Source organism: Schistocerca cancellata, chromosome 3 (genome assembly GCF_023864275.1).
Source record: "Schistocerca cancellata isolate TAMUIC-IGC-003103 chromosome 3, iqSchCanc2.1, whole genome shotgun sequence".
Taxonomy (NCBI): Eukaryota; Metazoa; Arthropoda; class Insecta; order Orthoptera; family Acrididae; genus Schistocerca; species Schistocerca cancellata.
The window spans coordinates 281,335,677-281,363,510 of record NC_064628.1 but is presented as its reverse complement, the minus strand read 5'-3'; the positions used below and the strand labels follow the sequence as shown (position 1 = coordinate 281,363,510).

Sequence of the window (27,834 nt, the reverse complement as noted above, 5' to 3'; positions counted from 1 at the left end):
CAAAAAATGCAGTTGCAACTGTCCCTAGCGTTGACACAGGTAAAGTTTTAGACATTGAAGTACTAACTAAATACTGTCATCAGTGTAAATCAGTTGATGAAACAAGTGAAAGCCATAAAACAAATTTTGCTAAGAATTATGAGGGAACTAGAGCTATGGAGGCTACTGCAGTTGTTTCTATGTTCAGACGTTCACAACAGGAGAGAGGTGTGTGTTACACTGAGTACATTGCGGATGGTGTTTCAAAAGCTTACCAATCAGTATCGGAAAGCCAACCTTATGTTAATAAGCAGATTGTTAAGATTGAATGTGTGGGCCACGTTCAAAAACGGATGGGAACACGTCTCCGAAAATTGAAGGAGACAAAGGGAAAAGAGGAGTTATCAGATGGAAAGACTCTAAACGGTAAAGGAAGACTTACAGGCAAAAACATTGATGAACTCCAGCATTATTATGGAATGGCAATAAAAAACAATACACATGACCTACAAGGGATGAAACGAGCAGTGTGGGCTACATTCTTCCACAATTATTCCATTGAAGATACACCTATACACGGTCTTTGTCCACCTGGTGTTGATTCATGGTGCAAGTACCGCAAAGCTCAGGCAGCGGGCAGCGAGGAACAATTTAGGCACAAAAATAGCATACCATCTGCAGTGATGGAAGCTATTAAACCAATATATAGAGAATTAGCTCATCTGACCTTCTTTCCAAATGTCCCCATGGTCGAACACAAAACCCGAATGAATCTTTCAATAACGTAATTTGGACCCGCATGCCAAAAAATGTCTTTGTGGGAAGGAAAACTCTATGCCTGGGTGTTTGTTATGCTGTGATAACGTTTAATGATGGTATAAAGGGAAGAATTGGGGTACTAGAGGAACTTGGTATCACTCCAGGTGCCAACACACTGTAAGCCTTTCAGCGAATGGATCGACTTTGGATCATGAAAGCCCAGCGTGCAGCAGAGGAAATGAAAAGAAGCAAGAGGCAGGAAAAGGAGGAAGCTTCTAGGTTTGCAGGGTAGTCAAGAACAGGATCCAGATAATGCTGATTATGGGCCTGGCTGTTTCCATGTGGAAATTAATATCAAATAAACTTGATTTGCCGGAAATGACATTTTTAAAATTATTTGACCCATTATTTCAAGAACTATTACAAATACATATCTCTAATTTTACACTACGTTACCACTTTGTATATTGCAGCTACTGAACCTACCAAAACATCTCTACCTCTAACGGTTTTTTACTTACGGAAGAAAACGTGGGCTTTTAAAAGAAAATATGAACAACATTTCAAAAAAAAACATAACTAGCTAATTATTTCTCTGTACATTTTGATTCCGGTTCAGTAATCGGAAAAGGAGTGATACTATACATCACAAAAATTTCAGATCTCTATCTGTCACAGGTTCTGAGATAATGGATCATAAATATTTCAAATTTAACACTGTGGGTATAGGTCGTACGTACTCCCCTTAAGATGGTATTCTTGACCGAAGCCGCTACTATTCGGCCGAGAAGCTCCTCAATTGGCATCACGAGGCTGAGTGCACCCCGAAAAATGGCAACAGCGCGTGGCGGCCTGGATGGTCACCCATCCAAGTGACGACCACGCCCGACAGTGCTTAACTTCGGCGATCTCACGAGAACCAGTGTAACCACTGCGGCAAGGACGTTGCCATGCAATGGTTATACAGGCAGCCAGTTTTCTGAGAAGTGCAGTTTTGAAACTATATCTTCAGAATAATTAAGAATTAATAGTGCGGAAGTTCATTACGTTACACCTTTGCGATTGGTTGGTATTTGGAACATTGAGGCCTTACAGCTTTATGACCGTTGTGGGGAATTGCCTTTGGCGAAGTTGTCGACTCCACGTGTCAGCTGCATGCAGATGTCTTCGCAGGGTTCGCTAGAAAACTGCTTGAGATGAACAGTCCGCATTGATACGCCAGCCAGACAACTTCAATCATGGTGTGGTCACAGGCACGTCGAAACAATACAGTTCGTTTCGCTTTTTTGTGGTGCTCCATGTCGACCGAGCTTACGGAGCCAGTTCCATTCAACAGACTGGCTCATACACACCACTTTAATGCCACGACTTACGTCAGGGGCAGAGGATCACATGACGCTTGGTAGTAATTCTGCACTATCTACATCGTTCTAAAGCGTCCAGTGTTCTCTATCAAGGGTATGAACGATATTACGTCCGGTGAACATCTTTGTACATACTCGGTGAGTCCGTTTTGCGTTTGCTCTTGTGCCTTCCTTGCTGGTGGGGCCGCGTGTGTTGACGCTTCCGCGGCTGGCACGCGATCTGCGGCAAGAAACGGCCAGCTGTGAGTTTTTGCCTTGCGGCCTGATGGTGCCTCACAGCTATTTCGGGAGGCGAGCCCGTCGTCGTCAACCGCCGCCGCCGCCCAGGCCAAGGGTCGCGTCGCGCGCGGCAGATGTTCTCGTAAACATGCGCCTGCCGCGCCGCGCAGCGCCGTTACTCCCGTTTACTTTGCTTCTGTTATCTGTGCGAGCTTTGAAATGCAGCGAGGTGAGGTTTTCGCTTAACGATGTCTTACTAGATGTCTGTACGCCGGCTTATTGCAACGCCTGACACTTGAGGACGGCTGCGGCACGAATTTTCTTTCAGTGGCGGTTATCTTCGTCTCTTTGTAAACAGTATTCAGAGGCATCTATTTCGTTCATTGCCCCACGATACTATTATTGTTGCTATTGCGGACAAACAAAAATTACGCGAAGCGAAATGTAGTGTGAGGAGGACTATGCGAGAGGCGTTCAATGAATTCGAAAATAAAGTTCTATGTACTGACTTGGCAGAAAATCCTAAGAAATTTTGGTCTTATGTCAAAGCGGTAGGAGGATCAAAACAAAATGTCCAGACACTCTGTGACCAAAATGGTACTGAAACAGAGGATGACAGACTAAAGGCCGAAATACTAAATGTCTTTTTCCAAAGCTGTTTCACAGAGGTAGGCTGCACTGTAGTTCCTTCTCTAGACTGTCGCACAGATGACAAAATGGTAGATATCGAAATAGACGACAGAGGGATAGAGAAACAATTAAAATCGCTCAAAAGAGGAAAGGCCGCTGGACCTGATGGGTTACCAGTTCGATTTTACACAGAGTACGCGAAGCAACTTGCCCCCCCTTCTTGCAGCGGTGTACCGTAGGTCTCTAGAAGAGCGTAGCGTTCCAAAGGATTGGAAAAGGGCCCAGGTCATCCCCGTTTTCAAGAAGGGACGTCGAACAGATGTGCAGAACTATAGACCCATATCTCTAACGTCGATCAGTTGTAGAATTTTGGAACACGTATTATGTTCGAGTATAATGACTTTTCTGGAGACTAGAAATCTACTCTGTAGGAATCAGCATGGGTTTCGAAAAAGACGGTCATGTGAAACCCAGCTCGCGCTCTTCGTCCACGAGACTCAGAGGGCCATAGACTCGGGTTCCCAGGTAGATGCCGTGTTTCTTGACTTCCGCAAGGCGTTCGATACAGTTCCCCACAGTCGTTTAATGAACAAAGTAAGAGCATATGGACTATCAGACCAATTGTGTGATTCGATTGAAGGGTTCCTAGATAACAGAACGCAGCATGTCATTCTCAAGGGAGAGAAGTCTTCCGAAGTAAGAGTGATTTCAGGTGTGCCGCAGGGGAGTGTCGTAGGACCGATGCTATTCACAATATACATAAATGACCTTGTGGATGACATCGGAAGTTCACTGAGGCTTTTTGCGAATGATGCTGTGGTATATCGAGAGGTTGTAACTGTGGTGTCACCGCCAGACACCACACTTGCTAGGTGGTAGCCTTTAAATCGGCCACGGTCCGTTAGTATACGTCGAACCCGCGTGTCGCCACTATCAGTGATTGCAGACCGAGCGCCGCCACACGGCAGGTCTAGATAGTCTTCCTAGCACTCGCCCCAGTTGTACAGCCGACTTTGCTAGCGATGGTTCACTGACAAATTACGCTCTCATTTGCCGAGACGATAGTTAGCATAGCCTTCAGCTACGTCATTTACTACGACCTAGCAAGGCGCCATTACCAGTTACTATTGATGCTGTAAAACATGTACCGTCAAGAGCGATTTTCACCAATTATGGATTAAAGTTAAGTATTCCAGCAGCTACGTGCGTGTTTTGCTAGTATAATTTCCTTGACCTGTTCCAGACCTCAAGCCAGCCTGCATGAGCTAAAACGCGTGCCTTTCGTCTTCCTTATAGTGGGTTGGCTGTCTTGCCAATCCACGCCAGTAACAATGGAAAATTGTACTGAAATGCAGGAGGATCTGCAGCGAATTGACGCATGGTGCAGGGAATGGCAATTCAATCTCAATGTAGACAAGTGTAATGTGCTGCGAATACATGGAAAGAAAGATCTCTTATCATTTAGCTACAATATAGCAGGTCAGCAACTGGAAGCAGTTAATTCCATAAATTATCTGAGAGTACGTATTAGGAGTGATTTAAAATGGAATGATCATATAAAGTTGATCGTCGGTAAAGCAGATGCCAGACTGAGATTCATTGGAAGAATCCTAAGAAAATGCAATCCGAAAACAAAGGAAGTAGGTTACAGTACGCTTGTTCGCCCACTGCTTGAATACTGCTCAGCAGTGTGGGATCCGTACCAGATAGGGTTGATAGAAGAGAGAGAGAGAAGATCCAACGGAGAGCAGCGCGCTTCGTTACAGGATCATTTAGTAATCGCGAAAGCGTTACGGAGATGATAGATAAACTCCAGTGGAAGATTCTGCAGGAGAGACGCTCAGTAGCTCGGTACGGGCTTCTGTTGAAGTTTCGAGAACATACGTTCCTTCTTTTCACGAACAATACGAGACTGGAATAGAAGGGAGAACCGATAGAGGTACTCAAGGTACCCTCCGCCACACATCGTCAGGTGGCTTGCGGAGTATGGATGTAGATGTAGATTATTATTATTATTATTATTATTATTATTATTATTATTATTATATTCATCGTGGCATTCAGAGTAAACATTCACGTGCTCTGGCGTGTTGCTGTTTTGATTACTGAAGCATACACCATTGCCTGTTATATTCATGTTCGTTATTTTCGTGCAGTGTCCTCTGTATCCCCTCCTTCAGTTATATTTTAGTACAAATTATCACTATTACCTATTACTTTGTCAATGATCCTACTTTTTATTAACCTACTTTGTGGCAACACTTAAGTACTATCTGTCCCTTCCTCTTCCATTCACGGATGCAGTAAGAGAACAACATAGCCTGCAACCTTCAATATCTCGGAGGGAGAGGATGAGTCATGTTTTGGGAGTGGCGAGGTTCCAATCCCTGCGTTATCTTCCTGGTTTCGTTATTTCTTTATCACCGGGCGAGTGGCTGAGTGGTTTTTCAGAGATGAACGGCAAATTTCCTTTTCTCATGTGAGCCACTGTTCCATTACTGGTGATCTTCGTGCTGACTGCAACGCTTCTTGCAACTGATATTTGTGTGTGAATTTTTACCTGTCTCTTTTAACAAAGATTAGAGTCTTAAACCCGCTGACGATGAAGGCACTACTACGGAGCAGAAGTTCGGATTGGCTAAGAATGGGGAAGAAAATCGGTTGTGTCTTTTAGCTTCAAGCGATTGAGGGAAACCGCGGAAACATACTGGATTTGAACCGGTTCCTCTTGAATGGGAGTCCGGCCTCTTTACCAATGCACCACTTCATTCGTTCGGCCGGTATCCTGTTGTGCCAAATTCTTATGATAACTTGGGACTAGCTCATAGTTTCTTTTTCTTCTTAGGTTTCCGTGCCTCAATCTGTATAAACGGAACGTTTATAGGATCACTTTGTTGTTCATTTATCCGTCTGTTAAGAGCCTTTTTTACTCAAGAACTGGTTAAGGTATCAAGTTGAAATTTATGTCAAATAATAAGGGCTATGATCCCTTCACGGTATAAAAAATTTAAGCTTCTGAGTCAATGCAGTCAAAAAATACAGCTGCGTATGTCATATATTTTGAAACTCACTCATCGAAACCTATAGGTGAATTCTCTGTTCGCGTAATTAAGTTTGTACGGAACCTTAATCCTACTAGCACTTGTCCATTTTTTATTTTCTTTCTCTCTACCTTCTAATCGTTGCAGTGGTGTTTCAGAAACACTGCAGATTTCTTCAGCTGTTCGTACTGACCGTGCAGCAACCAATCATTCCCTTCCACTCTCGCTTTTAGTGTTCTTCATTTGTTTTTCTTTTGTTTTATTAGATGTTTGTTCTGCAATTATTTTCTCATCTGCTGGAGTCGCATGGTGGTCAAATGGGAATACATCGCAATATTGGAAAAACAGAGTCCGCCATGTCACAACAGTTTTGCATTCCGAAAAGCAGTGTGTAATAGATTCCAAAAGATTACATACAGCTTCATGTGTATACGTTCCAACTTAGTCACTAACTTAACCCATGAGGGTAAATTATGCGCCTGGAATATATGCGTTGCTTGGTTGAAAAACAAAAGGATAGACAGCAGTTTCTCAAGGAAAAAAGAAATTTCTTCAACATAACTTCATCAATAAGGAAATCGATGGTTGTAACACACAGAGATACGGAAAGAGCAACGGCAGAGTGTAGTTTCACGACTGCGCATTCCCTTTTAGCAATGGGACGTGCTACAGGATTATGACTCATCAACGAAATAGTCAACATCTGTTCCTCTCAGCCAGTTGAGATGAATATTTGGCACAGAGCAACGAGCGTTTCAGACGACAACACGGCATAGAACATCAGTCAAAATTTTTTTCAGATCGTCTTCATTATGGTAGACTTAAATTTACGTGTGCACATGGTGTCAATCCTGATAAAAATACTGTACCATAAGGATTTTGGTCGACGGTACCAAGTGGATATGGGCAAACCAATTGGGCTACGTTCAGCCGAAGAAATTCGTGACAAGTAATGTAGACCTTTTTTTTGTCTGATAAGTTGTGATTTTCGATGTAATCTCACTACTGAAATGTTTACATCTGGAAAGAGCTATATATTGGTGATGGATTTATGATACGGACAGGAATGAACATTCGCGGACTATGGACCTCAATGACATCCGCAGAGGTTCGTTGATTAATCGGACCACATTCTCTAACGTTCTCTGATGATACTGGAAATTATTTGCCTTATTATGAATGACACTACCTTTCCACGAAGAGAAGTCGGTGGACGACATAAAGAGAACACCAAGACATTACTTACATGTCCAGACCGAGTTGATTTAGTCAGGGAGACCGAGTGGGTTCGCAAACTTTACTATTATTGAACACACCAGAATGAATTTTCACTCTGCAGCGGATCATATGTTGAATTGAAGCTTTCTGACAGATTATGTCGGACCGGGACTCGAACATGGGACCGAAGACTTTCGGAGGCAAATGCTCTACCGATTGAGTTATGGAAGCACGACTCACAGTCTGCCCTCATAGCAGGTAGGTAACGAGGTACTGGCAGAAGTAAAGCTGTGAGGGCGAGTCGTGAATCGTGGCTGGCTAGTTCATTTGGCAGAGCAGTTGCATTTACAGTTACGGTATCACAGTGTAAATGCATACAGATCTTGTAAAAGTGTGTGAAGTGATGCACCGACTGGCCTCCAAATGGAAACAGACAAATGGACACTTACAGAGAAAAGCTGCCCATAATGTCGCAAGCCACCACCTAGCATTATGCTAGACAAAGTGATGTAACTTCCAGAAAACCACCTGAAGTGACTAGTTGCAGTTTTATCTATTTACGTTCAAATAACAGTTACGGGTTCTAAAATATCCGTAATGGACAAGTCTAATATTCTTCATTCTGCATACCAACCATAATACTAGAATTATCGCTCCTATATCTGTTTGTGATCTGTTCTAGAATTGGAAAAAATATCCTCTCATGTCTTGTATCACTTAGAGAAAAAATTAAGTTCACCTGCTTTTGTATACAGTGTGGAACGTATGACATCGTGTCATCATACTAAAATAAAAGTTTACTTTTACGTAATATATTATATCGCTACTAATTCATTTCTTTCAGTGGAGCTGCAATTAACTTCCAGAGCAAAGTGTGCTGGTTATATTCACATATTTTTGTGTTATATTATTATGAATACCCAATAGCATCAAGAGTTCCAGCCGTTTTAATCAATCACAACAATCAAAGAATGATAAATCCCTCAGTGATACCTATTTCCCCTATGGATACCTGGGATAACAGTATTTGCCAAGTATGAAGGTATGTATTCTGCCGAACACTTCCATAGAAGTGTTTCACAAGTTTTAAATTTCTTCAATTTTCGGCAACTTGGAAGACCCGGAAGGTACATTGAGACCTTGGCCGCAGTCTTCCTGCCATTGTAGGACATTTTCAGTTGTGTAGCAGGGTATATTAGCTTGCCTAAAAGTCCCAGCCCACTCCCCGTCCTCCGCAACCATCATATGTGACCGAATCTATTGTCTAAAGATATATTCTCATCAAATTAGGCAAGACAGACTTTCATAAGGTTGATGGCAATACTGAATACAAAGTAAACATTTTTTGGAAATTTACAATACCCGTACGATCCTGGACCCACCCGACAATGGTACTCGTTATTCGCTGTAGACGACTACCCTTCATTGCTCACGGCAGTTAAGGCTCGCCACTGCAGACCAGATGGACGACTTTTCGTTGAAGGAGAAGCGTTAGTAATAGTAAAAGGAGTATTGGTTCGCTTCACCAAGCAATGCGAAGCAATGCCCGATTTTGTGGTAGACGAGAGCCCAGTTACCCCTTGGTCCGTTTGGATAGTTAATTGTCAGGCTGTAGCATGTCAGTTGGCCTTCACGTACTTGCATAATCAATAGTTCACGTCGTCAGTGGCATCAGTTCACTAAGGGGAAATGCTTACAACAGAGCTACGCAAGCTGTTTACAAACTCACAACTTCAGAAACAATGGAGTCCAAGCCCTTCTTACATATGACCCCTGTTACAGTGATATCTAAAGGCGACGATAAATTAATACAACTGTCAGTCTCTTTACTACTCAGACACAAACGTAATGTACAATTCGAATATTGTATCCATTTCAGCGGCATACGATTCAATATTTAATACTCCTATCTAACTCTGATTAATTCCGTGCTCTACTAAAGAGACCGATACCAATTCATCCCGATATCCAACACTTAAGTAAATAATATGTTGCAGAACCTTGCATACAATTGAAACAGCAATTAATAATTTCTGATAGTACACTTTGTCCATGATCCGTCTATTTGACGTTTCCGTTAATTCCTCAAAATTTGCTTCTTCATATAAAATATAATTTGTCGTTGGTTACCCTTCTTCCACAAACTCCATGTCCCTTATTTTAATTAAAATGATACTGCGATTCTTATTACTGCCACAGCGTATTACAGCTGCAACCGGTCTTGAGAGGCTGATTATGTTTATACCTGTCGTGAAGCGAAACGTTTTTCATTAGAAAGCGAGTGTAAGTTACGTAATCTAAACAATGGTGTTGACGGTGGGCGAGACTGGGATAAGGGTTCTTTGGTAACTAACACACATTTTTATACTATTGACTGCAATAGCAAACGTATGATAAATGTTCTTTCATCTGGCACTATCTGTGCTGACTGGCCGCGTGCAGTATACTGTACATATTTTGGTCACTGGCTGAAATCACATAGGGTAATAATCACTTTGTAAAACAGTTCCTACCTAAGTTACGTACACTACGAACTTGTCCGTTCAAGTTTGTTCATTTCAGAATTGTCATCGCAATGGACTGGATTTTGTTGCAACTATCAAAATTTACGTCTTGCGTTAGGATCACTGCTCCACCATACATTCATCTGACTATGTTATTGGGTATGTCTCCTCAACGACAGTTTGTACCACGAACGTCTGTCCCGGCATTTAGCAGCCAACTTAACTTCAACGATCTCCATATAACCTGGCTGTCCTTTGTACTGCCCCAAAGTATTCCCTGGCGTTATCCGCTTATCTTTTTCTCCTTCGGAAGCAATGCATAAAATTTTTACGGGTACAAGCAGCCTCCGACTAGTATGTGAGCAGTCAAAACCTGCAACCATGCAATTTGATTTGAACCTCGTACTGGTCATAATCATCTTTTTGAGAATGAAACGACCAGACGCTACATACCGCAATTACTCCCTTTGAAAGCATTACTATAAAGAAAATTTTTATAAAAGGAATCACTTTATGCTCATAAAACTTTCTGCATGGTATACTGAAGAAAAAACACGATTGGGCGTAATTACGCTAGCTAAGTGTAATGTACGACTTCTTTACACCTAAGTAATACAAGATTTACCTTACACTATTGAAGATTCTTAATTCCCATGTTAACACAGACTAGTAATTAGATCTTCCCTTTTGCCAGTACAGAACGATCATTATGTAAATCAGCGAGCTTCATAATAACTCTTTTCTTTCTTATTAAACTTAGTAATAATCCAGAGATACAATAACTCCCCAGTCACAGGTAACTGCCGGCCGAAGTGGCCGAGCGGTTAGAGGCGCTTCAGTCTGGAACCGCGCAACAACTACGGTCGCAGGTTCTAATCCTGCCTCGGGCATGGATGTTTGCGATGTCCTTAGAATAGTTAGGTTTAAGTAGTTCTAAGTTCTAGGGGACTGATGACTTCAGCTGTTAAGTCCCATAGTGCTCAGAGCCATTTGAACCACAGATAACTCCCGCTAAAATAAAGATAAATTTCAAACTATATTCTTTCGATTCTTCACAACAAATAGATAATACTATTGATATTCCTCTCCTTCTATAATCATTGTTTAATAAATAGTGATCTAACTGGGTGATCTGAGACCCATTTTTCTTTTAATATTGAAGTTCAGTTCCAGCCTGTAACTATCTGTCATCAATGAGTAATGCACCTTTATGTCTTCGACTTTCATCGATCCGTAAATGTTCTATTAACAACAATTCTTTTACTGGGACTTCATCCAATATTCTATTTCTTTATAAAAACAGTATGAGGTCAAACTAGAAAAACAAATATTTCACTGAAGTTTATGTTGTAATGAAGGTTAAAAATGTATTTCTTCTTCGGTAGTACAGTAACTGCATTCGACTTCCACCGTGTGCCCACTGACTCTGACATTCCGAAAATGGTTCAAGAGGTCATCAACCCTAGACTTAGAACTACTTAAACGTAAGTAACCTAAGGACATCACATAAATCCATGCCCGAGGCAGGATTCGAACCTGCGTCCGTAGCAGCAGCGTGGTTCCGAACTGAAGCGCCTAGAACCGCTCGGCCACAGCGGCCTACTCTGAAATTCCTTAAAAAAAATTTAAAAAAAAGTAGTTGCACCCATTTTCTTTAGTATAACAAAAATCAATCCCTTTACATATTGGTTGCTATCGGTCTCTTTACACTTACAGTTGTTACCATAGGAATGAGTGAACTAGAACCAACATTTTCATTAAGTGAAAAATAGCTCTGTTCTTTTTTTTCGTTCTGTACTATGGAATATAATTGGCGGTTTGACGATCTATAAGTTGAGTTGAATACTAATTTTGCAATACTGTGATTCGATCTATCCCACACCACAACAGTATCCCACGTTTCTCCCTCAAACAGGGCATCTCAGTCTTTCCCAAGATCTCAGTGCAAACATATTACAATATTTCCGCATAAAAGATCCTGAAATCTCTACCAATAGACAAGGCTCTGTTATGGGTGACATACTTCGCACTGACCAAAATTTTCTTCCAATCTTAACGGTTCGATGTGTTACGAACTTATTGATCAATTAAGGATCCCTCCGAAGTTTCGTGGGCTTACAGCTCCTTTATGTGGACTATCCCATGCATGAGAGTAATAGTCAATTCCTATTTCGCGACTACTTAATGATCGCGGGAAAAACCCTTGCAATTGGAACTAAGCTAATGGTATAGCAGAAAAAATTACTCAGTTAACATGAATCAGATTACATACCCGATACAACTACAAGTGACTTTACGTGGCCGAGTCATCATCCACATAACTCTCGTTCAAAATGTTAACCACATTAACAAAAACTTTTGAAGCCCGCATCGTAACCATAAAAGGAACAAATGAGCAGCGTTATTAACACTTTTGATAATGATTATATTTTAGGAGCTTGCTGTCAGTGCTTCATATTGTAGCTAACTCCGTGGCAGGAAAAGTCAGTTGGCAGCTACGCAGTGTAAGCAATGCTGGCTTTCCTTTCATCAGTATCTGCGTTAACGAAGCCTCTGCTTTCGTCATCTTCCTCTACAATATGACTAATTTTTTTTGCATTTAAATCAGAATAAATTTAAAATAAGAAGTGAATATAGTGAAAACCACAAATTGAAGTTTACTTGTGAGACTCTCTTACTAGTGCGTTTGGATATTCACTTGTGGTGTGTCGCACCTTCCAAAATTCACTGCACATTTTTTACAAATATTTACATTATTTGGTATGTATAGGTCTCAGTACAGTACGACAGCAATACCAAAATAATGTAAAACAAAATAAATGGTAACTTTTTGACGTATATGGAAGTATCGCCTGCAAAAAAAGTACAGATAATACGCAGACGGAGATTCCTCTTCCACTTTCTTATTGGCCAACAGTTCCTGCAACAATTTAAGTCCCTCGAAGTTCGGCTGAGATCAGAATAGGCAGCCAAGCACTAGCGTTGGAACAATCAGCCCTGCAGGAGAATTCCTATTTCGGCTGCCAATATGCAGTCGATACGTACAAGGAAAAGCGCGCCACATTAACATCGCGACATGTGGTGAGTACGTCTGCCAACTACGCACGGAAGTGTGTTGTGTTCCCTATGTTGTAACTGTCTTTTGCTTGTTTCGTTAATGAAGCTTTACGTGCATGTTTCGACCAACGCACTTTCTTCAGACGAAGCAAGTCTATGAAATCCTTGCAGTGTGATACATTTACGTATTGTTTAGTTAGTTTTATGTTATGTCTTGTTATTCGTGAACTACAGGAAAAGAGTGATGACTATGTAAATATTGTTTTGTATGATAAATGGTTCAAAACATACCAGTTCCTTCCAGCCGTAGCTGTACGAAGGATTATTTTATGTACACATCGAAAAGTCATCCCATGTATATCAAACAAACTGTAGTAGCCATAATCTTAATTTATTAACTGACTTATTTTCGGGTTCATTAAGAGGTTTTTATTTCAATATACTGACCTTAGGTAGCACTTCTGCATCAGAAATTAGTGAACACTACGTCTGTTTCGAGAATTTGGTAGAAGGTGATACTTATTGGCACTTTTGTTAAGACTTTTGTGCATCACTATACCTCGTCAAGACAGCGTTAATGATATAATGTAATTCTTCATGCTTTCCCGGCGATCTGTTGACGTCTTGGATATTCGGGAATTCAGCCGATGTTCGCGTCGTTCTCGCACGATATTTCAAAAGCGTGCCTCGCTGTCTTCTTCAGGTGCTACCTGACACTGGTCCTTGGGTCGATCGAGTCCAGTATTTATGCCTGGAAGGAGCTGGGCGTCCCCTAATCGGTCCGCGCCGAGTCGAGTGTTCCGTCTGTGGTCCGCGCCCACCAGACTGGGCATCAATGGACCCCTCCAGTCGCGGATGTTCCGACTGCCGTCCGCGCCTGTCTTGGCCGTCCTCAACGGTTGTAGTCGGTCATCTGAAGTGTGTCAGACCTGGTCTGAGATGTTGGGTACTCTGTCTCATGACTGTTACTATGATTTCCACTTCTGTTTCGTGCTGGAGCGCCCAGCACGAAACAGAAGTGGAAATCATAGTAACAGTCATGAGACAGAGTACCCAACATCTCAGATCGGGTCTGACACACCTCAGATGACGACCACAACCGTTGAGGACGGCCAAAACGGGCGCGGACGGCAGTTGGAACATCCGCGACTTGACTCCGAGACTGTCGTGCCTTCCTGAGGCACGTTTGAGGGCAATAAACACTTGAGTGCTGTGCCTGCAAAACCTGCAACAGAAGTGAAAAAAGACATACTATCTATTTGTGGGGTCCTCGCTGTTGATATGGGGTGTGTCCTGGTGCTGTTGGGGAGTGGATTATTTCCGCAACAGGTCCAGCCAACGGGTAGTTGGTCGGTGGTGTGGCTGCTGGCCCAAGCCCTGTATGAGCCGGTTGCGGGATTGACCCGCTTTTCGTAGAACTGGCGTGCGATGACTCGAAAGCGGTCATGCAGCGTCAGAAGGCCAGTGTCTCCGTGGAGGAAGGTGGAGGGATAGAATGAGGGAAGGCGCAGCGCAAGCTTGAGAGCCTTGTTTTGTACTCGTCGGAGGGAGCGTACTGAGGAGTCGGCGGCATTGCCCCACACCACGGCCGCCTACTCTAGCACTGGGCGTACCAGTGTCAGATAGAGCGTGATGCCGTGGCGCGAGGGCAATGTCGACTCCGGGTTTAATAAGGGATAGAGTGCGCGAAGCCGCCCTATAGCGTTATTTCGGATCCACTGAATGTGTGGGGCCCAGGTGAGCCGCTGATTCATTCTCACGCCAAGATAAGTTGCCGTTTTCGACCACGGGATGAGGCCTCCCGCGATGTGTAATGGTTCTAAATTTGGAGGCAGGGAACGCCCAGCTCCTTCCAGGCATAAATACTGGACTCGATCGACCCAAATACTAGTCTCAGGTAGCACCTGAAGAAGACAGCGAGGCACGCTGTTGAAATATCGTGCGAGAACGACGCCGAATATCCAATATGTCAGCATTAATGTCGTTACATAGTGTTGGCAAGGGCATTTCCAGTACAGGTTCCTGTGACTACGATAGGATTGTGTAAGACTGATGAAGGTAGCCTACGGAGGCCATCAGGTACGCAGGGAGGGCATACGGAGGGAGGTGGCCGGACAGGGTCTGGAGTTAAGTGCAGAGCGTTGCGGGGTGCCGCAGGCGTGGTGACGTCGTCGGCGGTGTGGTCGCGGCTGGGGGAGCTGCGGTCCGCGCTGCCGCTGTCGCTGTCTGCGCGCCCGGCAGACGTGGAGGGCCGCGCGCTGCCGCTGCTGCTGGAGACGGCGGCCGGGCTGCTGCGCGCCGCGGGCTCCAGGGGCGCCGCCTGCCTGCTCGCCTCCAGCCGCCACCTGCTCACCGACTTCCAGCGCCGCGCCGCGCGCCAGGGGCTCTGTCTGCCGGCCCCCGACTCCACGCTGCTGCTCACCGATCTGCCCACGTAAGGAATCGGCGAGCAGTCGCCCATCCAACGGGGAACATTAAAACTACACTACTGGCCATTAACATTGCTACACCACGAAGAAGACGTGCTACAAACGCGAAATTTAACCGACAGGAAGAAGATGCTGTGATATGCAAATGATTAGCTTTTCAGAGCATTCACACAAGGCTGGCGCCCGGTGACTGACATGACGAAAGTTTCCAACCGATTTCTCATACACAAACTGCAGTTGACCGGCGTTGCCTGGTGAAACGTTGTTGTGATGCCTCGTGCAAGGAGCAGAAATGTGTACCATCACGTTTCCGGTCGGATTGTAGCCTATCGCGATTGCGGTTTATCGTATCGCGACATTGCTGCTCGCGTTGCTCGAGATCCAATGACTGTTAGCAGAATATGGAATCGGTGGGTTCAGGAGGGTAATAAGGAACGCCGTGCTGGATCCCAACGGCCTCGTATCGCTAGCAGTCGAGATGACAGGCATCTCATCCGCATGGCTGTAACGGATAGTGTAGCCACGTATCGATCTCTGAGTCAACAGACGGGGAAGTTTTCAAGACAACAACCATCTGCACGAACAGTTCGACGACGTTTGCAGCAGCATGGACTATCAGCTCGGAGACCGTGGCTGCAGTTACCCTTGATGCTGCATCACAGACAGGAGCGCCTGCGATGGTGTACTCGACGACGAACCTGGGTGCACGAATGGCAAAACGTCATTTTCTCGGATGACTCCAGGTTCTGTTTACAGCATCATGATGGTCGCATTCGTGTTTGGCGACATGGCGGTGAACGCACATTGGAAGCGAGTATTAGTCATTGCCATACTAGCGTATCACCCGACGTAATGGTATGGGGTGCCATTGGTTACACGTCTCGGTCACCTCTTGTTCGCATTGAACAGTGGACGTTACATTTCAGACGTGTTACGACCCGTGGCTCTACCCCTCATTCGATCCCTGCGAACCCTACATTTCAGCAGGATAACGTACCACCGCATGTTGCAGGTCCTGTACGGGCCTTTCTGGATACAGAAAATGTTCGACTGCTGCCCTGGCCAGCACATTCTCCAGATCTCACACCAATTGAAAACGTGTTGTCAATGGTGGCCGTCGTCATAATACGCTACTCACTACTCTTGATGAACTGTGGTATCGTGTTGAAGCTGCATGCGCAGCTGTACCTGTACACGTCATCCAAGCTCTGTTTGACTCAATGCCCAGGCGTATCAAGGCCGTTATTATGGCCAGAGGTGGTTGTTCTGGGTGCTGATTTCTCAGGATCTATGCACCCAAAATTGCGTGAAAATGTAATCACATGTCAGTTCTAGTATAATATATTTCTCCAATGAATACCCGTTTATCATCTGCATTTCTTCGTGGTGTAGCAATTTTAATGGTCAGTAGTGTAGAAACATTTACACTTATAAGTAAGTTCATTTCCAAATATATCCACCAACTTTCTGAGAGAGGCTTAGCAGAATACTAGTACAAGTACAGAACATCGTGAGGAGTCCTAGAAATTAAATGTTGTTTTAAACAGAGGCTCGTAGATGGCCTTGGGCATGGCCGGTAACATTCCAACCGCCTAGCGTCGCACGTTCACTGGCTGGCCGTATTGCTGCCACCACACACCCGACACGGTTCGTGAGACTACAGGTACAACTAGAAAACAACAGTAAACTGATCAAGGCGTGACAGAAAGGCAAAGATCCACTTGTAAGAAAGAGAAAAAACAAAGACTAATGTCCAAACAGCTGAAAGAAACAGGATTAGCTATAATTTACATTCTCGCACGGCCGTAATGTGCACACCGGAGTTCATAACACTATGAAATGCTGCTAGCGAGTACACATTGGGATTTTATATCCTGTAACTTACGACATTGTTGCTACTATATGGGAACTTAAATCAGTTGCGTAACACACGTAAATTTCAACTTTACGGACAAATCTTTTTCCAACAACAAATATCGAGCTACATAATTCCTTGAAAGTTATTCAAAGCAGCGTACTAAACACTAATCTAAACACATTATTATATAAAACATTTTCTATATTACCGTTATACACTGAAGAGCCAAAGAAACATACACCTCTGTAATATCGTGTAAGACCCTTGCGAGCACGCAGAAGTGCCGCAACACGACTTGGCATGGACTCGAATTTTATCTGAAGTAGTGCTGGAGGGAATTGACACCAGGCTGTCTACAAATCCATACGAGTACGAAGGGGTGGAGATCTCTTCTGAACAGCACGTTGCAAGACATCCTAGATATGCTCAATAATGTTCACGTTTAGGGAGGTAGGTGGCCAGCGGTAGTTTTTAAACTAAGAAGACTGTTCCTGGAGCCGCTCCGTAGCAGTTCTTGACGTATGGCGTGTCGCATTGTCCTACTGGAATTGTCCAAGTCCGAATACACAATGGACATGAATGGATGCAGGTGATCAGATAGGATGCTTACGTAAGTGTCACCTATCAGAGTCGTGTCTCGACGTATCAAGGATCCCATATCACTCCAACTGCACACGCCCCACACCAATACAGAGCCACCACCAGCTTGAACAGTCCACTGCTAACATACAGCGGCCGTCGATTCATGAGGTTGTCCCCATACCCTACACGTCCATCCGCTAGATAGAATTTGAAACGAGACTCGTGCGACTAGGCAACATGTTTCCATTCATCAACAGTCCAGTGTCGGTGTTGACGGGCCCACGCGAGGTGTAAAGCTTCGTGTCGTACAGTCATCAAGGGTACGCGAGTGGGCCTTCGGCTCTAAATGCCAATATCGATGGTGTTTCGTTGAACGGTTCGCACTTTGACACTTGATGGCCCAGCGTTGAAATCTGCAGCAATTTGCGGAAGGGTTGCACTTCTGTCACGTTGACCGATTCTTTTCAGTCGTTTTTGGTCCTGTTCCTGCAGGATGTTTTCCCTCCCGCAGCGATGTCGGAAATCTGATTTGTTACTGGATTCCTGATATTCACGGTACACTAGTCAAATGGTCGTACGGGAAAATCGCCGCTTCGTCAGTACCTCGGAGATGCTGTGTCCCATCGCTCGTGCGTCGACTGTAACACCACGTTCAGACTCACGTAAGTCATGATAACCTGCCGTTGTAGTGGTAATAACCGATCTAATAACTGCACCAGACACTTCTCTTATATAGACGTTGCCGATTGCAGCTCCGTATTCTGCCTGTTTGCATACCTCTGTATCAGAATATGCATGCCTATACTAGTTTCTTTGGCGCTTATATACAGAGTTCTGATTCCTCATTCCAGTCCAAGACAATAGTGTATCCAACAAAACCTAACCCCGACAATATATGCAACAGAAATGCGTTTTATGAAACAAGGCGATGGCAACCCTGTAACTGTGTGTATCGTGGCCAAGAACAGTTGGCATGAACTCTGCACTCTGACGGAGTTGTCCCATTACCTCAGTGACTCGAGGCAATTCTGTGGGGAACGAATATGCAGACTCGACGATGTTCGAAACGCGCTCGCGCCAGACTATTTTTTCCCGTTTAAAGCATCAAATTGTATCTAATTTACATCTCCACATTGCGGCATCTCGTGTATTTCTGAGTTTTGCTGTTACCTTTATGTAAACATTAAGAACGTAACATGAACTTCTTACAGGCATAAACGACTATCTTGTTCTGTCGTGACACAAATAATGCCATTAGAAAATAGTAATGGATACAGTAACGTCGTCTCTATGAGGTACAGCAGACACAATAGGGAGGTTACATTAAATTCTACTCTATGCTACACACAACAATTCCATTCTGCTCACTTGATGGCCAGTACAATCAATTAAGCGTATACGTGAAGCCGAAAGAAGGTTTTTATAATGGGTGCTGCAACGCAACTGCATCAACGGAGGTCAACGAGAAATGCAGATGGTTCATGTACTTACACACTTTTAACGCTATCTTCCGTGAGACACCTTATCGTGTGTGGTGGAGAATACCTAACTTCCCACGAATTTTTACACGTGCTGGTAGACTGTTTTCCTTCTAACACGAGGCATAACACGATCTTGTAACACGCCAAGTCGTATCTGGGTACTGGGATTTTGTTGAGTGCAGCGTTTAAGCCACGTGCGCGGATTGAGTGCAGCCAGAGTTTGCGCCACTAGCTAGCCGACATCCGTGCTGATTACAGGACAGCACTAGCTGTCAGACAAAGAGAATTTGGAGAATTTGATTACGAAGCGTTTACAGATCTGATCTGGAAATTTTATCTGAGAGGAGATACAGAGATAAACAGGTTTGTACACAAGTAATTCCTTAAATAATTGATAAACTTTTAAAGTATTCATCAGATCAAAGAGATCGTGCACTCAGTTTTCAGATCTTGATAAGACGCATCGAAGGAACTATTATATATTCAGTAACTTCAACAACTCAGCTCTGAGACTATTTAGTTGGAAAATTAATAAAAATCGTCATATCTCTTGAATGAAAACAAATACACTGACAGCGCGCTATTATGTGTTGGCAGCTATTACTGTTCATCACACACACAATTTAGATGTTAATATTTATTATTTTTACTGTGAATTTTTGTTGTTGAATGTGAAATTTACTAATTTTACCCATAATTTAAATTTCATTCTAGATACATGAATTCTATTAACAGAAATGTAAAGAGGAGACAAAACCCTATAAAAATGATATACCGTTTATAATTGTACCATGAATAACAAAGGTACCACGAGAATCAACACTTCTCATCAGTGCAATAACAAACCGTAAATATTTAAAGTTTGATTTGAGGGCAAACTATGGCACATAAAATTTATTATTATACATGTTTACAGTGTGGAATCTTAGCGGGCAGCTAATGGTGCGAACAGAATTTTAATCAAAAGTTATATAAAAGGACTGGTGATCATATGCCCCCCCCCCCTCACCCCTAGAACGATGGACCTTGCCATTGGTGGGGAGGCTTGCGTGCCTCAGCGATACAGATAGCCGTACCGTAGGTGCAACCACAACGGAGGGGTATCTGTTGAGAGGCCAGAAAAACATGTGGTACATGAAGAGGGGCAGCAGCTTTTTCAGTAGTTGTAGGGGTAACAGTCTGGATGATTGACTGACCTGGCCTTGTAACACTAACCAAAACTGCCTTGCTGTTGTGGTACTGCGAACGGCTGAAAGCAAGGGGAAACTACAGCCGTAATTTTTCCCGAGGGCATGCAGCTTTACTGTATGATTACATGATGATGGCATCCTCTTGGGTAAAATATTCCAAGGGTAAAATAGTCCCCCATTCGGATATCCGGGCGGGGGCTACTCAAGAGGACGTCGTTATCAGGAGAAAGAAAACTGGCGTTCTACGGATCGGAGCGTGGAATGTCAAATCTCTTAATCGGACAGGTAGATCAGTAAATTTAAAAAGGGAAATGGATAGGTTAAAGTTAGATATAGTGGGAATTAGTGAAGTTCGGTGGCAGGAGGAACAAGACTTTTGGTCAGATGAATACAGGGTTATAAATACAAAATCAATAGGGGTAATGCAGGAGTAGGTTTAGTAATCAATAAAAAAAATAGGAGTGCTGGTAAGCAACTACAAAAAACATATTGAAAGCATTATTGTAGCCAAGATAGACACGAAGCCCACGCCTACCACAGTATTACAAGTTTATATGCCAACTAGCTCCGCAGATGACGAAGAGATTGATGAAATGTTTGATGAGAAAAGAAATTATTCAGATAGTGAAGGGATACGAAAATTTAATAGTCATGGGTGACTGGAATTCAACAGTAGAAAAAGGTAGAGAAGGAAACATAGTAGGTGAATATAGATTAAGTCTAAGAAATGAAAGAGGAAGCCGCCTGGTGGAATTTTGCACAGAGCATAACTTAATCATAGCTAACACTTGGTTCAAGAATCATGAAAGACGATTGTATACATGGAAGGACCCTGGGGATACTAGAAGGTTTCAGATAGATTATATAATGGTAAGACAGAGATGTAGGAACCAGGTTTTAAATTGTAAGACATTTCATGGGGCAGATGTGGACTCTGACCACAATCTATTGGTTATGAATTGTAGATTAAAAGTGAAGAAACTGCAAAAAACTGGGAATTTAAGGAGATGGGACCTGGATAAACTGACTAAATCAAAGGTTGTAGAGAGTTTCAGGGAGAGCATAAGGGAACAATTGACAGGAATGGGGAAAAGACATATAGTAGAAGAAGAATGGGTAGCTTTGAGGGATGAAATAGTGAATGCAGCAGAGGATCAAGTAGGTAAAAAGACGAGGGCTAGTAGAAATCCTTGGGTAACAGAAGAGATGCCGAATTTAATTGTTGAAAGGAGAAAATACAAAAATGCAGTAAATGAAGCAGGCAAAAAGGAATACAAACGTCTCAAAAATAAGATCGACAGGAAGTTCAAAATGGCTAAGCACGGGTGGCTAGAGGAGAAACGTAAGGATGTAGAAGCATGTATCACTAGGGGAACGATAGGTACTGCCTACAGGAAAATTAAAGAGACCTTTGGAGAAAAGAGAACCACTTGCATGAATATCAAGAGCTCAGATGGAAACCCAGTTCTAAGCAAAGAAGGGAAAGCAGAAAGGTGGAACGAGTATATAGAGGGTCTATACAGGGGCGATGTTCTTGAGGACAATATTATGGAAATGGAAGAGGATGTAGATGAAGATGAATTGGGAGATATGATACTACGTTAAGAGTTTGACAGAGCACTGAAACACCTGAGTCGAAACAAGGCCCCGGTAGTAGACAACATTCTATTAGAACTACTGACTGCCTTGGGAGAGCCAGTCCTGACAAAACTCTACCACGTGGTGAACAAGATGTATGAGACAGGCGAAATTCCCTCATACTTCAAGAAGAATATAATAATTCCAATCCCAAAGAAAGCAGGTGTTGACAGATGTGAAAATTACCGAACTACCAGTTTAATAAGTCACAGCTGCAAAATACTAACGCGAATTCTTTACAGACGAATGGAAAAACTGGTAGAAGCCGACCTCGAGGAAGATCAGTTTGGATTCCATAGAAATGTTGGAACACGTGAGGTAATACTGACCCTACGAATTATCATAGAAGAAAGATTAAGGAAAGGCAAATCTACGTTTCTAGCATTTGTAGACTTAGAGAAAGCTTTTGACAATGTTCACTGGAATACTCTCTTTCAAATTCTGAAGGTGGCAGTGGTAAAATACAGGGAGCGAAAGGCTATTTACAATTTGTACAGAAAGCAGATGGCAGTTATAAGAGTCGAGGGACATGAAAGGGAAGCAGTGGTTGGGAAGGGAGTGAGACAGGGTTGTAGCCTATCCCCGATGCTATTCAATCCGTATATTGAGCAAGCAGTAAAGGAAACAAAAGAAAAGTTCGGAGTAAGCATTAAATACATGTAGAAGAAATAAAAACTTTCAGGTTCTGCGATGACATTGTAATTCTGTCAGAGACAGCAAAGGACTTGGAAGAGTAGTTGAACGGAATGGACAGTGTCTTGAAAGGATGGTATAAGATGAACATCAACAAAAGCAAAATAAGGGTAATGTAATGTAGTCGAATTAAATCGGGTGAAGCTGAGGGAATTAGATTAGGAAGTGAGACACTTAAAGTAGTAAAGGAGTTTTGCTATTTGGGGAGCAAAATAACTGATGACGGTCGAAGTAGAGAGGATATAAAATATAGACTGGCAATCGGAAGGAAAGCGTTTCTGAAGAAGAGAAATTCGTTAACATCGAGTATTGATTTAAGAGTCAGGAAGTCGTTTCTGAAAGTATTTGTATGGAGTGAAACATGGACGATAAATATTTTGGACAAGAAGAGAATATAAGCTTTCGAAATGTGGTGCTACAGAAGAATGCTGAAGATTAGATGGGTAGATCACATAACTAATGAGGAGATATTGAATAGAATTGGGGAGAAGAGGCGTTTGTGGCACAACTTGACTGGAAGAAGGGATCGGTTGGTAGGACATGTTCTGAGCCATGAAGGGATCAGCAATTTAGTATTGGAGGGCAGCGTGGAGGGTAAAAACCGTAGAGGGAGACCAAGAGATGAATACTCCAAGCAAAATCAGAAGGATGTAGGCTGCAGTAGGTACTGGGAGATGAAGAAGCTTGCACAGGATAGAGCAGCATGGATAGCTGTATCAAATTAGTCTCAGGACTGACGACCACAACAACAACAACAACGACGTGATCATATGAGCTACGTATATGAAGTCATTGTGTGCACTTTCCGGGGGTGGGCGTGCCGAGAGTTGCAGAGGGGCGACTGTTTTCTGGAGGAGATGCGAAATTTTTTGAAGTCGGTGCCCATATTCCTCATGATCACAAAGTAAGGGAAGGGCAATGGGACGAGTTGAAGGAGGTACCATGTAGGAGTGTATGAGCGGTGGCACAGTCATATTCCTTAAGCGTCTGAAATTTTTGAGTTCCATTGGACTTAGAAATATTCCGACACTGTTTGATTTATTTTGTACAGAGTTCGACTTAAATTTCTTAACTAATCGGCATTTAGCACAGTGAATAATTATATTAATTTGCTAGTTATTGGTGAGGTAGTTCAGTAATTTTATATCTGTGAACACGATCTGGTGTTCTCCCGCTAATAAATAAATTAATTAATTGATTTAATTTCAAAAGTAACTTGATATCCACTTTATTGGAAGCATGAGCCATTTTATCAGTTCAGCATAACAACTTTTGCTGATCAACAGTCAACAGTTTAGTGAGAGATAAATGGTGAAATAAACAATTTTATTAATATTTAATCATCTTTAGCTGGGTATGTGATTTTCTATCGGCATCTACGTTCAACCTAGTAGATATTACAGTTCTGACTAACCTTCAATAATTATTGTACAGTTTATTAGTAAGTTAAAAGCGACTGTTCGTTAGAAAGAGGGAGTCTGCCTCTTAAACTAACACAGAGAGAGAGCCAGTGAATTACGAGGTTCATTGAGAGACGCAATCTTCTTACAAATATTCAAATTCAAATGCGATTTCTGAATCAAAAATCGTCTATGTAATCTTTCTTTAAATACAGAATGTAGATAGCACGTGCAGTTATGCTAAACCGCTAATCATTAGAATACCCGTAGGGTCTACATATTGTACACTTCATCCCATTTTGATATTTGTGCACGAAGATTTCACACTGTCACAGTTTTAACGGAGAGCAGTGTGTGGAGGAGGAGACAATATGTTGCTCGGTCAACGAATTACGCTATCGGAGTTTTAACACGGGCACATCTCTGACGCATTTATGCTTTCTAGAAGAACCCTTAACGAAACGCGCTTCTCTGCTTTGGATCTTTCCTATACCATCTACAAAACCTTACTGTTAATGGCTCACACTTAGCAGTTCTCAAGTATCGCTCGAATGAGTGTTTTGTAAGCTATCTCCATTGTACGTGAACTATTTCCTGAGGATTTTTGCAATGAATTTCATTTTGGCATTTGCCTTTCCTATGAGGAGTGTTACTTCTTTAAATTGCTTTGTATGCATATTCCAAAACAAATGGCTGTGACTGTGCAAGACTACACTGGTCTTGTGATATGATTTGAAAGGCTGCAGTAGACTAGGAGTTTATGCCCTGAGAGCAATTACTTTAATTAGTAAGCCTTCTACTTGACTACCTGGTCTATGCGTCTACTAAATTGATTTTAACCTTTAATTGTGGTTGTTGTTTTTAGCCTGCATTAGAGGTTATCACTTTTACCAAAATGTAAGTAACTTGTATGCTGAAATAATTTAATCAAATGGTGCCCCTGTCACTGTTTTACTCAGTTGTTGATAGGTGATTAATATATCAACATGGGATCATAAAATAGACCAGATAAACAGATAAAGAGAGATGACAAATTAAGAACTGTTGGCAACACAAATAGATGCAACAATTAGTTAACACTCCACTGGATGACAATTGGCTGGCAAAGACTAAGGTTTGTCTGTTTAAAGCATTTACTCTGGCTCAAAACATAGATGAGGCCATCTGAAATTATCTAATGCTGAACAGACTTTAAGGATTTATTCTACACAGAAGTTATACTACATTACTCCAACTTAGAACAAGTGGTGGTTCTGTTTGCCCTAGCAAGTCTGAGTGGCAGTACTGTTCCCCTTTCTCAATGTGTAGCTCTGTCTCATCTGACAGTCGTGGTTCAAGCATCTGCAGCGCAGCGATGTGCAGCGCCTGTAATTCGTTGTCGTGGGCACGAAATGTGCGAAGTCACGTCTGGTGATCTGTTAGACGGAATGCAATTAGTCTCTAATTGAGCCCTGAAATTTCGGCAGATTCCAGCTTGTGACACTCCCGTTTACCGGTCATACCATGGACGAATTTGACTCACTTACACGACAGTGTGCACAAGGGATCAAACGTCAAAGTGGCAGACCTGACTCGTGTAAGATTTCTCTCAACTCAGCGAGTTGTCCAAGATGACTGAGGTCTGAACTGTCTGTACAGCTAAGTCCTCACCACAGGCTCCCCAGTCAAGACCAACGCTAATAGAAAGTCACGCTCAGGACAAGGCCCCCAAGTGCAACCTATTCATAACAAGAAGCAAGACCAGAATCCTCTCTATACTGGAGACTCGGTTTCTCCTCTCCTCACTTTCCATTAAACCTTGGTAAACTCCAAAAAACGACTCACACAACTGCCCCAACAAGGGTTTACTGCCAATCACAAGACTCCACGAGTTCCACGTTCCCCTCTAACTCATCTAATCTAGCCATTGACAAATCCTGATTAAAGTTAACAACATTCTTCTCTTTCCTGGAGAAGCAGCTAATCCCTGACTCGTAATTACCCGAGCAGAGAGGAGAAGACATTATGCTCTCGACTTTTTTTCCCGCGTCCATTTTTGACAGCATTTTTTGAGTTTCCATTTAGCCCTAAAGTGAACAACACATTTATCACTGAGATCATTATATGAATGGGCCAAACATTACAGCATGTCTGACCAGGGTCTCACCTAAAATGCGAGAAGTGGATTTATGTCCAACATACACTACTGGCCGTTAAAATAACTACACCAAGAAGAAATGCACATGATAAACGGGTAATCATTGGACAAATATATTATACTAGAACTGACATGTGATTACATTTTCACGCAATTTGGGTGCATACATCCTGAGAAATCAGTACCCAGAACAACAACCTCTGGCCGTAATAACGGCCTTGATACGCCTGGACATTGAGTCAAACAGAGCTTGGATGGCGTGTACAGGTAGAGCTGCCCAACAGCTTCAACACGATACCACAGTTCATCAAGAGTAGTGACTGACGTATTGTGACGAGCCAGTTGCTCGGCCACCATTGACCAAACGTCTTCAGTTGGTGAGAGATCTGGACAATGTGCTGTCCAAGGCAGCAGTCGAACATTTTCTGTATCCAGAAAGGCCCGTACAGGACCTGCAACATTGGATCGTGCATTATCCTGCAGGGATCGAATGAGGGTAGAGCCACGGGTCGTAACATACCTGAAATGTAACGTCTACTGTTCACAGTGCTGTCAATGCGAACAAGAGGAGACCGAGACGTGTAACCAATGGCACCCCATACCATCACGCCGGGTGATACGCCAGTATGGCGATGACGAATACACGCTTCCAATGTGCGTTCACCGCGATGTCGCTAAACTCGGATGCAACATCATGATGCTGTAAACAGAACCTGGATTCATCCATAATAATGACGTTTTGCCATTCGTGCACCCAGGTTCGTCGTTGAGTACACCATCGCAGGCGCTCCTGTCTGTGATGCAGCGTCAAGGGTAACCGCAGCCATGGTCTCCGAGCTGATAGTCCATGCTGTTGCAAACGTTGTCGAGCTGTTCGTGCAGATAGTAGTTGTCCTGCAAACGTCCCAATCTGTTGACTCAGGGATCGAGTCGTGGCTGCAGGATCCGTTACAGCCATGCGGATAAGATGCCTGTCATCTCGACTGCTAGTGATACGAGGCCGTTGAGATCCAGCACGGCGCTCCTTATTACCCTCCTGAACCCACCGATTCCATATTCTGCTAACAGTCATTGGATCTCGACCAACACGAGCAGCAATGTCGCGATACGATAAACTGCAATCGCGATAGGCTACAATCCGACCTTTATCGAAGTCGGAAACTTGATAGTACGCATTTCTCCTCCTTACACGAGGCGTCACAACAACGTTTCACCAGGCAACGCCGGTCAACTGCTGTTTGTGTATGAGAAATCGGTTGGAAACTTTCCTCATGTCAGCACGTTGTAGGTGTCGCCACCGGCGCCAACCTTGTGTGAATGCTCTGAAAAGCTAGTTATTTGCATATCACAACATCATCTTCCTGTCGGTTAAGTTTCGCGTCTGTAGCACGTCATCTTCGTGGTGTAGCAATTTTAATGGCCAGTAGTGTAGATCACTTCAGAGCCATCATAAATGTTATGTTCGATTTTAGAACTGTTTTAAAGGCCTGAGGCTTCCCAAATACTCAGCAGGCAGAAGGATGACACCACCTGATGGCTCCCTTGATAACGTCCGGTCCACGGTGAAAATGGAAACTCACGAATCTTTATGGCCACCGTCCCTGTGCAGAAAGAGCGTTTATGACACTGTCGCAATGCCTTGGTTGGGCGACCTA

General features: G+C 43.1%; 1 protein-coding gene across 1 annotated transcript in view; it reads left to right on the top strand.

Moving 5' to 3' along the window:
- The window catches only part of LOC126176263 (uncharacterized), a 204,797-nt gene that overhangs the window by 114,626 nt on the left and 62,337 nt on the right, over nucleotides 1-27,834 (top strand). Inside the window, exon 4 of the mRNA XM_049923410.1 lies at nucleotides 14,929-15,205. Coding sequence (XP_049779367.1) covers nucleotides 14,929-15,205 — 277 coding nt within the window. The remainder of the gene's footprint in view (nucleotides 1-14,928; nucleotides 15,206-27,834) is intronic.